Source organism: Pongo abelii, chromosome 12 (genome assembly GCF_028885655.2).
Source record: "Pongo abelii isolate AG06213 chromosome 12, NHGRI_mPonAbe1-v2.0_pri, whole genome shotgun sequence".
Taxonomy (NCBI): Eukaryota; Metazoa; Chordata; class Mammalia; order Primates; family Hominidae; genus Pongo; species Pongo abelii.
This window is the reverse complement of record NC_071997.2, coordinates 27609545-27623307: the sequence shown is the minus strand read 5'-3', so window position 1 is coordinate 27623307 and position 13763 is coordinate 27609545. Positions and strand designations below refer to the sequence as shown.

At 37.6% G+C, this 13763-nt stretch overlaps 1 protein-coding gene across 19 annotated transcripts in view; it reads left to right on the top strand.

The window, feature by feature from the left end:
* The window catches only part of TSGA10 (testis specific 10), a 169443-nt gene that overhangs the window by 137827 nt on the left and 17853 nt on the right, over positions 1-13763 (top strand). For all 19 annotated transcript variants that reach the window (XM_024242280.2, XM_063713356.1, XM_024242282.2 and 16 more), the window contains 3 exons: positions 90-292; positions 1945-2049; positions 2232-2381. In XM_024242280.2, the coding sequence (XP_024098048.1) occupies positions 90-292; positions 1945-2049; positions 2232-2381 (458 nt within the window). The remainder of the gene's footprint in view (positions 1-89; positions 293-1944; positions 2050-2231; positions 2382-13763) is intronic.

The window sequence follows — 13763 nt, the reverse complement described above, 5'->3', positions numbered from 1 at the left end:
AGATTATGAAAATTTTGTGAGTCCCTGATAATATAATAGTTAAGTGAATTAATGGGAATAAGTGTAGATATTTTCTTATTATTGTACAGATGGAGAATGAGTTAGATTCTGCTCGTTCTGAAATTGAACTCCTGAGGAGTCAGATGACAAATGAGAGAATCTCCATGCAGAATCTAGAAGCTTTGCTGGTGGCCAATCGAGACAAAGAATATCAGTCTCAGATAGCACTTCAAGAAAAAGAATCTGAAATTCAGCTTCTTAAAGAACACCTTTGTTTGGCAGAAAATAAAATGTGAGTTGTTTAGCAATATAAAGTAAAGTCATACATCTTAATTTTTTGGTACTTTATAGATTAGTAGAATTTTTAAGCTAGAATTTAGAGAATTCTATAATTTGCCTAAGGATCAAAAATACTGTGATTTGCCTAAGCGGTGGTACTTTTTCTATTATGTTTTTCTTATCTAAATTTAAGTTTAATGATCTCTATTGATTCTTTCCAACAGAGTTTTGAGTATAATAGAATGTCTGATCTAAAATACTGCATTTAGGAAATACAACAAAATGAGAAAAAAATTAACCAGTTTGAAACCAGAAGAATTTTCATATTTAGACCAATATATTGCAACCTAGTGTTTGCATTTGCCACATCATATTTTCTTTTGTACCTATTGCATGTACTGGATACCTAGAAGAACACCTGCATTCACAAAATACAGAAGACTTCCCAGGACATTGATTTTGGCTTCTTTTCTTTCTTTTTCTTTTCTTTTTTTTTTCTTTTTTTAAGCATCTCTAGCACTCCTAGCACCTTATTAAAAGACGTTTGGCTGGAGAATTGGGTGGAATTGCCTCCCTGTATAGTGAATTTTTTTTCTATTAAACTTGGTCACCTCTCATAAAAACTGATGGGGGACCCTTAACCCCTGTTCTTACCTGTCCCATCTGTAACACTTTTCATCCAGCCTCCACTCTGTCCTCACATCTGAGGTCAGGGCATGGGAAAGGATAAGAAGCATGGTCTCGGCAATCAGCCACTCCTAGGAGCCCCTGACTAGGCAAGGGCTTCAGAGCCAGGGCCTGTTTCCTTCAGAAACTTTTCAGGTTATAGTGGCGGTGACTGAGTCCTTCTTTTCCATTACTGTAGCTAGGCTATTATGATTCCTTCAACAGGTTTTGCAGGATCACTTTCTCAGGATGGTAGGTGGAAATCTACCTTCGTGAAATATGCCAAAACTTCCACCCTAAGGGCTATACTCTGTTTTAGACTGGCTGTTAAATACTAACACTTAGAATTAGCATGAGAAGTGTTTGTTATTAGTCTCTAAAGTTTAGATTTCAGCAGTCTATGATAGTATCCTGAAAGCAAGTGAAGAGGATAGAATGTTCTGTGTGAGTGGCATTCATCAATGTTTATCTTCCCTATGATATTGTGCCTTATTACAGGTTTTTTGAGGCATTGTTTAGCCTTAAGGAAGATTCTATTAAATTGAAGATTGTGTATGTCAAATTTCATTATAAGGCACTTGGTTGAATAGATATATATAAAACAGACCATATTAATCATGGAGCTAGTGAATTCCGGTGTTAATTATTTGATCATACTACTACTTTATATAATACCTCTAAGTACTTACATAAAAAACAATTTATAGTAAGTAGTATAGACAGATGATGTATAATATGTTCAAACAGGGAAACTGAAACAGAGAAGGATTAACTAATTAAATGGGACTGGGATTGCTTAGGCTTTTCAAGTAGGCTACTCTGCATACTTACCATGTCTAACATGGGCATATTTTAGATCTACTAATAAATCTGGCCATAAAAATCACAATGTGATTTGGATCCAGCTGAGAAACCACTATCAATATGGTTTAATGTACCCCAGAATCATAGCCATATTTTAAGTTTAGTCAACTATAACTCTTATCCTCTTTTAAACAGGGCCATCCAGAGTAGAGATGTGGCCCAGTTCAGAAATGTTGTCACACAATTGGAAGCTGATTTAGACATTACCAAAAGACAACTAGGAACAGAGCGCTTTGAAAGGTAAGTTTATCTCTATGCAAGCTCAAAAACAATGCTTTTCAGCATGGAAAGCATTGTTTCTTAGGTAACAAGAGGTTTTAGTTCTTTCATGGTGGTTAGATTTTCAAGTATGAATTGAGCTAGTTTTATGTTTTAATAATTTTGCTGGATATAAAATTTAAAGCATCACTATTTTGCTTTAGGGAGAGGGCCGTACAAGAACTTCGCCGCCAAAATTATTCAAGTAATGCTTATCATATGAGTTCTACAATGAAGCCAAATACAAAATGTCATTCACCAGAACGTGCTCACCATCGATCTCCTGACCGAGGCCTAGATCGATCATTAGAAGAGTGAGTCTGTTTAAGGATCCATTCTCTTGAGATCAAATAGCAGTATCTAATATAGTGAACATTTGGGGTAATAAGGAAACTCAGTAGTCTATCTTTAATAGTGATATTTAAACATGATTACCAAGATATATTGATATAAAATACAGGATTTTGATAATTAAATTAGAATTGTATATATTATACTAAAGTGAAAGATCTAATATTTTATCTGTTTGCATAAATTATATATTTTTTTATTTCCATGGTTTTGGGGGAACAGGTGGTTTTTTGTTACACAGATAAGTTCCTTAGCAGTAATTTCTGAGATTTTGGTGCCTCCAACACCCAGACAGTGTGCACTGTACCCATTGTGTACTCCTTTATTCCTCACTCTTCTCCCATCCTTCCCCCTGAATCCCCAAAGTCCAATGTATCATTCTTATAACTTTCATCCTCATAGCTTAGCTCTCACTTAAAGTGAGAACATATGATATTTGGTTTTCCATTCCTGAGTTACTTCCCTTAGAATAATGGTCTCCAACTCCATCCAGGTTGCTATGAATGCCATTATTTCGTTCCTTTTTATGGCTGAGTAGTATTCCCTGGTATATTTATACCACATTTTCTTTATCCACTTGTTGGTCAATGGGCATTTAGGCTGGTTCCATATTTTTGCAGTTGCAAATTATGCTGCTACAAACATGCGTGTGCAAGTATCTTTTTCATATAATGACTTCTTTTCCTCTGAATAGATACCCAGTAGTTGGATAGATGGATCAAATGGTAGTTATACTTTTAGTTCTAAATGGAATCTCTGTACTGTTTTCCTTAGTGGTTATACTAGTTTCCATTTCCACCAGCAGTGTAAATGAAAACATTCCCTTTTCACCACATCTATGCCAACATCTATGCTTTTTGATTTTTTAATTGTGGCCATTCTTGCAGGAGTAAGGTAGGTATCTCATTGTGGTATTAATTTGCATTTCCCTGATAATTAGTGATAATGAGCGTCTTTTCATATGTTTGTTGGGCATTTGTATATATTCTTTTGAGACTTGTTTATTCATGTCCTTAGCCCACTTTTTGATGGGATTATGTTTTGTTTTGTTTTTTTCTTGCTGATTTGTTTGACTTCCTTGTAGATTCCAGATATTAGTCCTTTGCTAGATGCACGTTTGGGAAGATTTTCTCCCACTCTGTGGGTTGTCTGTTTACTCTACTGATGATTTCTTTTGCCGTGCAGAAGCTTTTTAGTTTAACTAAGTCCCATCTATTTATATTTGTTTTTGTTTCATTTGCTTTTGGGTTCTTGGTCATGAAATCTTTGCCTAAGCCAAAGTTCAGAAGACCTTTACCAATGTTATCTTCTAGAATTTTTATGGTTTCAGATGTTAGATTTAGGTCTTTGATCATCTTGAGTTGATTTTTGTATAAGGTGAGAGATGAGGATCCAGTTTCAGTCCTCTACATGTGGCTTCCCAATTATCCCAGCACCATTTGTTGAATAAGATGTCCTTTCCCAACTTTATGTTTTTGTTTGCTTTGTCAAAAATCAGTTGGCTGTATTTGGCTTCATTTCTGGGTTCTCTATTCTGTTTCATTGGTCTATGTGCCTATTTTTATATCAGTACCATGCTGTTTTGATAACTATAGTCTTGTAGTATAGTTTGAAGTCAAGTAATGTGATGCCTCCAGATTTGTTCTTTTTGCTTAGTCTTGCTATGTGGGGTCTTTTGAGGTTCCATATGAATTTTAGGATTGTTTTCCTAGTTCTGTGAAGAATGATTATGGTACTTTGATTGGAACTGCATTGAATTTGCATATTGCTTTTGGCAGTATGGTCGTTTTTACAACATTGATTCTCCACGAGCATGGGATGTGTTTCCATTTGTTTGTGTCATCAGTGACTTCTTTCAGCAGTGTTTTGTAGTTTTCCTTGTAGAATTCTTTCACCACCTTGATTAGGTATATTCCTAAGTTGGTGTTTTTGTTGGTTTGTTTGTTTGTTTGTTTTTTGCTGCCATTGTAAAAGGAGTTGAGTTATTGATTTGTTTCTCAGCTTGATTGCTGTTGGTGTATAGCAGTGCTACTGATTTGTGCACATTAATTTTGTATCCTGAAACTTTACTGAATTCATTTATCAGATCTGGGAGCTTTTTGGATGAGTCTGTAGGGTTTTCTAGGTATATGATCATATCATCAGTGAACAGTGATAGTTTGACTCTGCTGATTTAGGTGCCCTTTATTTGTTTCTCTTGTCTGATTGCTCTGTCTAGGACTTCAGATACTATGTTGAATAGAAGTGATGAAAGTGGGCATCCTTGTCTTGTTCCAGTTCCCAGGGGCAATGCTTTCAACTGTCCCCATTCAGTATAATGTTGGCTGTGGGTGTGTCATAGATAGCTTTTATTACCTATCTGTGTGAAGTGTGTGTCCCTCCTATACCAATTTTGCTGAGGGTTTTAACCATAAAGCGATGCTGGATTTTGTCAAATGCTTTTTCTGCATCTATTAAGATGATCACATGATTTTTGTTTTTAAGTTTGTTTATGTGGTCTATCACATTTATTGACTTGCATATGTTAAACCATTGCTGCATACCTGGTATGCAACTCACTTGGTCATGGTGTATTATCTTTTTGATATGCTGTTGGATTCAGTTAGCAAGTTTGATGTTGAGGACTTCTGCATCTATGTTCATCAGGGATACTGGTCTATAGTTTTCACTTTTTGTTATGTCCTTTCCTAGCTTTGGAATTAGGGTGATACTGGCTTCATAGGACGATTTAGGGAGGATTCCCTCTTTCTCTGTCTTGTGCAATAGTGTTCTATAGGATTGGTACTAATTCTTCTTTGAATGTCTGATGGAATTCAGCTGCGAATCCATCTGGTCCTGGACTTTTTTTATTGGCAATTTTTTTATTACTGTTTTAATCTCTCTACTTGTTACTGGTCTGTTCAGAGTTTCTATGTCTTCCTGGTTTAATCTGGGAGAGTTGTATATCTCCAGGAATTTATCCATCTCCTCTAGATTTTCTAGTTTGTGTGTGTAAAGGTGTTCATAGTAGCCTCGAATTGTATTTCTGTGGTATTGGTTGTAATATCTCCTGTTTCATTTCTCATTGAGCTAATTTGGATCTTCTCTCTTCTTTTCTTGGTTAATCTCGCTAGTGGTCTATCAATTTTGTTTATCTTTTCAAAGAACCAGCTTTTTGTTTGATTTATCTTTTGTAATTTTTTTGTCTCATTTTCATTTAGTTCTGCTCTGATCTTTGTTATTTCTTTTCTTCTGCTGGGTTTAGGTTTGGTTTGTTCTTGTTTCTCTAGTTCCTTCAGGTGTGACCTTAGAGTGTCTATTTGTGCTCTTTCAAACTTTCTGATGTAGGCACTAAATGCTATGAACTTTTCTCTTAGTACTACTTTTGGTGTATCCCAGAGGTTTTGATAAGTTGTTTCACTATTATCTCTCAGTTCAAAGAAGTTTTTAATTTCCATCTTGATTTCATTGTTGACCCAAAGATCACTCAAGATCAGATGATGATGATGATGATAACTATTATTAATTTTTTTGAGATGGAATCTTTCTCTGTTGCTCAGGCTGGAGTGCAGTGGCATGATCTCGGCTCACTGCCACCTCTGCTCCCCAGGTTCAAGCAGTTCTCCTGCCTCAGCCACCCAAGTAGCTAGGAATACAGGCATGCGCCACAATGCCCGGCTTATTTTTATATTTATGTTTTTTTTTTTTTTTTTTGAGGCAGAGTCTCGCTCTGTTGCCCAGGCTGGAGTGCAATGACACAATCTCGGTTCACTGCAACTTCCACCTCCCAGGTTCAAGCGATTCTTGTGCCTCAGACTCCCAAGTAGCTGAGATTACAGATGTCCGCTACCATGCCTGGCTAATTTTTTTGTGTGTTTTTAGTAGAGTCAGGGTTTCACCATATTGGCCAGGCTGGTCTTGAACTCCTGACCTCAGGTGATCTGCCTGCCTCAGTCTCCCAAAGTGGTGGGATTACAGGCATGAGGCACTGCGCCCAGCCTTAATTTTTGTATTTTTAGTAGAGACAGGGTTTCACCATGTTGGCCAGGCTGATTTTGAACTCCTGACCTCCAGTGATCCGCCTGTCTTCACCTCCCAAAATGCTGGGATTACAGGCATGAGCCCCCGCACCCTGCCTCAAGAGCAGATTATTTAATGTCCATGTATTTTTATAGTTTTGAGGTAATTTCCAGTTGTATTCCACTGTGGTTTAAGAAGATACTTCAGGCTGGGCGTTGTGGCTCATGCCTGTAATCCCAGCACTTTGCGGGGCTGAGGCGGGCAGATCACAACATCAGGAGATTGAGACCATCCTGGCTAACACAGTAAAACCCGTCTCTACTAAAAATACAAAAAATTAGCCGGGCATGGTAGCGGGCACCTGTAGTCCCAGCCACTCGGGAGGCTGAGGCAGGAGAATGGCGTGAACCCAGGGGGTGGAGCTTGCAGTAAGCCGAGATTGCACCACAGCACTCCAGCCTGAGCAACAGAGCAAGATTCCATCTCAAAAAAATTAATAATAAATATCATCATCATCATCATCATCATCATCATCTGATCTTAAATGATCTTTGGGTCAACAATGAAATCAAGATGGAAATTAAAAACTTCTTTGAACTGAGAGATAGTAGTGAAACACAACTTATCAAAACCTCTGGGATACACCAAAAGTAGTACTAAGAGAAAAGTTCATAGCATTTAGTGCCTACATCAGAAAGTTTGAAAGAGCACAAATAGACACTCTAAGGTCACACCTGAAGGAACTAGAGAAACAAGAACAAACCAAACCTAAACCCAGCAGAAGAAAAGAAATAACAAAGATCAGAGCAGAACTGAATGAAAATGAGACAAAAAAATTACAAAAATAAATTTAAAAAGAAGATACTTGATATAAATCTGATTTTCTTAAATTTATTGAGACTTGTTTTGTGTGCTATCATATGTTCAATCTTGGAGATTGTTCCATGTGCTGAAGAAAAGAATTTATATTCTGCAGTTGTTGGGTAGAATGTTCTGTAAATACCTGTTAAGTCCGTTTGTTCTAGGGTATAGTTTAAGTTCATTGTTTCTTTGACTTTCTGTATTGATGACCTGTCTAGTGCTGTCAGTGGAGTACTGAAGTCTCCCACTATTATTGTGTTGCTGTGCATCTCATTTCCTAGGTCTAATAGTAATTGTTTTCTAAATTTGGGAGCTCCAGTATTAGGTGCATATATATTTAGAATTGCAGTATTTTCCTTTTGGACTATTCCTTTTATCATTATATAATGTCCGTCTTTTTCTTTTTTTACTGATGTTGCTTTAAAGTCTGTTTTGTCTGATGTAAGAATAGCTACTCTTGCTCACTTTCCATTTGCGTGGAATATCTTTTTCCACCCCTTAACCTTAAGTTTATGTGAGCCCTTATGTGTTAGGTGAGTCTCTTGAAGATAGCAGATACTTAGTCAGTGAATTTTTATCCATTCTGCCATTCCATATCTTTTAAGTGACTATTTAAGCTCTTTACATTCAACATCAGTATTAAGATGTTAGGTACTGTTCTATTCATCACATTAGTTGTTGCCTTAATACCTTGTTTTGGTGTTTTTTTCCCCCACTGTGTTATTGTTTTATGGGCTCTGTGAGATTTATGTCATAAGGAACTTCTATTTTGATGTATTTTGAGGTTTTGTTTCAAGATTTAGAACTCCTTTAAACAGTTCTTGTAGTGCTGGTTTAGTAGCGGCAAATTCTCTCAGCATGTCTGAAAATGACTTTATCTTTCCTTCATTATGTAGCTTAGTTTTGCTGGATACAAAATTTTTGGCTGACAATTATTTTGTTTCATAAGGCTAAAGATGGGACCCCAACCCCTTCTGGCTTGTAGGGTTTCTGCTGAGAAATCTGGTGTTAATGTGATAGGTTTTCCTTTATAGTTTATCTTGATGCTTTTGTCTCACAGGTCTTAAGATTCTTTCCTTTGTCTTGACTTTGGGTATCCTGATGACTGTGTGCCTGGGTGATGATCTTTTTGCAATGAATTTCCAAGGTGTTCTTTGAGCTTCTTGTGTTTGGAGGTCTAGATCTCCAAACCCTTTACCCATACTCATGATTTTAAAAATTTTACCCCATTTGTTTTCTTATATACACATGTGGTGGCTCATGTGCTTACATGCTTGCATGTTTCTTCACAGACACACACACACACTCGCAGAGGCACATTTAGAGGTCAGGGAGGAGGTCTAGCAAGGTCAGGGAGGCTTTCCTCAATTATTCCCTCAAATAAGTTTTCTAAACTTTTAGATTTCTCTTCTTCCTCAGGAACACCAGTTATTCTTAGGTTTGGCCATTTAACATAATCCCAAATTTCTTGGAGGATTTGTTCATTTTTTAAAATTCTTTTTTGTCTTTGTCTGATTGGGCCAATTCTAAAGACCTCTCTTCGGCCGGGCATGGTGGCTAATGCCTGTAATCCCAGCACTTTGGGAGGCCGAGGTGGGCAGATCACTTGAAGTCAGGAGTTCAAGACCAGCCTGGCCAACATGGTGAAATCCCGTCTCTACTGAAAATACAAAAATTAGCGAGGTGGGTGGCACATGCCTGTAATCCCAGCTACCTGGGAGGCTGAGACAGGAGAATCACTTGAACCCGGGTGTCGGAGGTTGCAGTGAGCAGAGATTACACCACTGTACTATAGCCTGGCAACAGCATGGATACCAGTACCTGCTCTAGTAAAGGTGACAGGAAAGTGATGCATCACTTTAGGTCGGGGCATGGTTAGGTAGGTCTGGGCTCAGACTCTCCTTGGGCAGGGCTTGCCACAGCCACCTTGGGGGATGGGGGTATGGTTCTCAGGCCAATGGGCTTATGTTATAGAGGGGATCTTGGCCACCTCTGCTGTATCTACAGTTTGCCAGAGAAGTGGGGAATAGCCAGTAGCAAGAGGCCTCGCCCAGCTCCCATGTAGTTGGCAAGGCCAGCCTCACTCCTGCAGTGCCTTGTTCAGATTTTGCCCCAGGCCATGAGCTACCCCACTGAAAAAGCAAGCACAACATTTGAAGCTGGCCCTTCCCTGTCTGGCTATTCTTGCCCCGGCTCCTATCTGCAGCAGCTTCCACTCGCCCCCTGGACTCTGCTCAAGAAAATTTGTGCCCAGTCAAAACCACTACCAATTTCAGTTGGGAGCTTCCTTCACTCTGTGACCCCTCCCCAATTCTGCTGGCTGCCTTCCCAAGGACACCTGTGAGATAGTCATTGCTGGCTTCCCTGGGCTCTAGCTGGAGACTGAGAGTGCTTGCAAGGCACTTCCTGCTGCTACTTCTACTTTTATACTTTACGTGACTCCATAAATCCCTTTCATCTCTAGATAAGGTTAAATTTTTCTCCCGTGATGTGGATTTTTAGATTCCCCAGTGGGGACGTGTTCGAAGGTAGGTTTTCTTCCGTCTCACACTTTGGGAACTCAGTTTTTCACCTGTTTCATGGAATTGGCAGCAGCATGCCACTTCTTTCGAAGGATATGTGAATTCTTTTGGTTTTCCTGGTATATTCCTACAGTGAATCTTGGAGCAAAAGATCACAGTATGAGTCTCTAACACTGTTCTGTCCTTCCATGTGGGAGCTGCACATTAGTCCTGTCTCCTTTCTGCCATATTCCACCTGCCCCATAAATTGTATTTTAAGAGTTTGATTTCCTTTTTATTTCTACAACATTAACTTCTTTCATTTAATTACAAAACATTGGTTATTATAGCACCACAAAATTTATACGTTCTAGGAAAGTAATCAGCTTGTTTTTCAGAGGAAAATATTTTAGATATATTTCTATGTATCACAAATTTCATAAAAACTTTTTATTTGGAAACAATTTCAAACTTTCAAAAAGTTCCAAAAATAAGAATACAAAGAACATCTACATGCCCTTTACCCATACTCACTATTTAAAAAATTTTACCCCATTTGTTTTCTTATGTACACATGTGGTGGCTCATGTGCTCACATGCTTGCATGTTTCTTCACAGACACACACACTTGCACACACACTCACAGAGGCTCATTTAAAAATATAACCAAAACTCCAAACCATGCCCACAGGTTTCATCCTTGCTTTCTTCCATTACTTATATATATGTTCTTTCTTCCACAGTGAGAACCTTGGCTCAACATTAACATGTTTACTCAACAATATCAATGTAGTTACTAATTTGCTCAATCCCAGAATACATTTACAATAGTTTCAAAATTTCTTCACCGATGTCACCACAATAAACAGGCCAACTTTTTTTTTTTTTTTTTTTGAGACAGAGTCTCGCTCTGTCACCCAGGCTGGAGTGCAGTGGCGCGATGTCGGCTCACTGCAAGCTCCGCCTCCCGGGTTCACGCCATTCTCCTGCCTCAGCCTCCTGAGTAGCTGGGACTACAGGCACCCGCCACAATGCCCGGCTAATTTTTTGTATTTTTAGTAGAGACGGGGTTTTCACCATGTTAGCCAGGATGGTCTCGATCTCCTGAACAGGCCAACTTTTTAAAAGTTCAGAATCTGTTTGCAGTTCTTCCTTCTTATGCCTGTACGCTACCTTGCCCAAGTCTTAAGAGCATATAGTTAAATACTGAGTTTGTAACTTATTTGGATTAATTTTTTTCCATCTTTTATTTTGGTCATGGTATTCATTGTAAGTAACATTGGATTCATTTGTTTCAATTTGCTTTCATTTTTCATATTTCCACTTCCTAGTTTTTTCCTCAACTTAATTTTATTTTTGAATATGTAGATTAGCATGCTTTTAAAGGTCAACACTCTGCAAAAAATAATACTAAGAGAAGTGTCACTTTCTCTTTATGCCTTCCATCCCATCAGCCATGCCTCCACCCCCTTTCTTTGTGGTTTTGTGCTAATGATACACAGATACATATCTTTCTTTGTTTATGCAAAAAGTAGCATGCTTCTTTGCACTTTGCTTTTCTCACTTAACACTATCACCTGGAAATCTCTCCATATTGATTCATATAGATTCTCCTTATTCCTTTTTTTCAGGTGCACACTACTCCAGTGTATGGATGTACCATAGTTATGCAACCCACCTCCTAAACTTGGACATTTAGGTAGTTTCCAATAATTTGCAATTACAAACAAGGCTGTAATGAATAATCTTGTACATATATATTTTCATGTTGTTGCAGTATCTTCAGAATAAATTCCTAGAAGTGGGATTGCTGGGTCAATGGGTAAATACACATGTAGTTTTGTTAGACAGTGCCACATTCCCGTCCATTTTGCAGTCCCTTCAGCAATGTGTGAAAGTACTGTTTCCCCACAGCGTCACTAATAGAACACACTGTCAAGCTTTTGAATTTGTGCCACTGTGGTGGATGAGAAATGGTATTTCAGTGTAGCTTTAATTTGCATTGATCTTATTGTGAGTGAAGTTGAATATCTTTTCATAGGTTTAAGGGCTATTATTATATCTCTTTTTGGGAATTAGCTATTCATTTCTTCGCCTATTTTTCTAATGGACTTTAGATCTTTTTGTTAAAAAAATTTTTAGTACATTTCAGAAATTATCTCTTTATTGGTGATATATGCTACAAATATTTTCTCACATTTTTGTCATTTGTCTTTTAATCTTACTGTATTGCCTTTTTCTCTATAAAGAGTTTTTATTTTTGTGTAGTCAGATTTTAAACCTTTTCCTTTAATGCATCTGGATTTCTATTCATAGTTAGCAAATCTTTCTCTCTCCCCAGATAGTAGAGGAATGTTTTCTTTTAGTACTTGTATAGTTTTACTTTTTACATTTAGATATCTTATTCATTTGGAGTTTATTTTATGTATGGTTTGAGAAATGGATCTAATTTTATTTTTCCAACCGACTATCCAGTTGCAAGATCATTGATTTAAAAGACTCTTTGTCCCAGTCATTCATATCTCTTTTTGGACTTTCTATTTCTATTCCATTGATCTGCCTATTCATGTGCAGTCCCACACTATTTAATTATAGAGGCTATGTGGTATTTTTAATTCTATAGGGATAGCTCAGTGGCGTGCTGGTAAACTGGCTTTCCAAAGGAGAGGAGGGGGAGGCCCTGATCTGTAGCACTTGTCAATTTCTGTGGTGTAAATACCTCCACTTTTTCATTTTTTGCAGATCTTTTATATCATTGTTTAATATTTGTTCATCTGACCTGTTTTAAATCAAGAGTGGTATTCTAAAGTCTCCTATTATTAGTATGTTTTAATTTCTTTTTCCATATCCTCTAAATTTTGCTTTATATAGGTGGTTTGCTGTTTTATTTGTTGCATTGATATTCTGAACTGTCATTCTTCATCATGGAATGTGGCTTTTATGAAGTGTCCTTTTCTGATGCATTTAGATTTTTTTCTTTTGCTGGACTCTACTTTGTCTGGTATTAGAGTTGCCACTCCTATTTTCTTGTTGTTTCTACTTACATGGTAAATATTTTTATTTTTAACTTTTCTGAGTAACTGCATTTTAAGTGTATCTCTTATATACAGTATGGATTTGAGTTTTGCTTTATTTTTTTTTTTTATTTTTTTTTTCTTTTATTATTATTATTATTATCATTATTATACTTAAGGTTTTATGGTACATGTGCGCAATGTGCAGGTAAGTTACATATGTATACATGTGCCATGCTGGTGCGCTGCACCCACCAACTTGTCATCTAGCATTAGGTATATCTCCCAATGCTATCCCTCTCCTCTCCCCCCACCCCACAACAGTCCCCGAAGTGTGATGTTCCCCTTCCTGTGTCCATGTGTTCTCATTGTTCAATTCCCACCTATGAGTGAGAATATGCGGTGTTTGGTTTTTTGTTCTTGCGATAGTTTACTGAGAATGATGATTTCCAGTTTCATCCATGTCCCTACAAAGGACGTGAACTCATCATTTTTTATGGCTGCATAGTATTCCATGGTGTATATGTGCCACATTTTCTTAATCCAGTCTATCATTGTTGGACATTTGGCTTGGTTCCAAGTCTTTGCTATTGTGAATAATGCGGCAATAAACATACGTGTGCATGTGTCTTTATAGCAGCATGATTTATAGTCCTTTGGGTATATACCCAGTAATGGGATGGCTGGGTCGAATGGAATTTGTAGTTCTAGATCCCTGAGGAATCGCCACACTGACTTCCACAAGGGTTGAACTAGTTTACAGTCCCACCAACAGTGTAAAAGTGTTCCTATTTCTCCACATCCTCTCCAGCACCTGTTGTTTCCTGACTTTTTAATGATTGCCATTCTAACTGGTGTGAGATGGTATCTCATTGTGGTTTTTATTTGCATTTCTCTGATGGCCAGTGATGGTGAGCATTTTTTCATGTGTTTTTTGGCTGCATAAATGTCTTCTTTTGAGAAGTGTCTG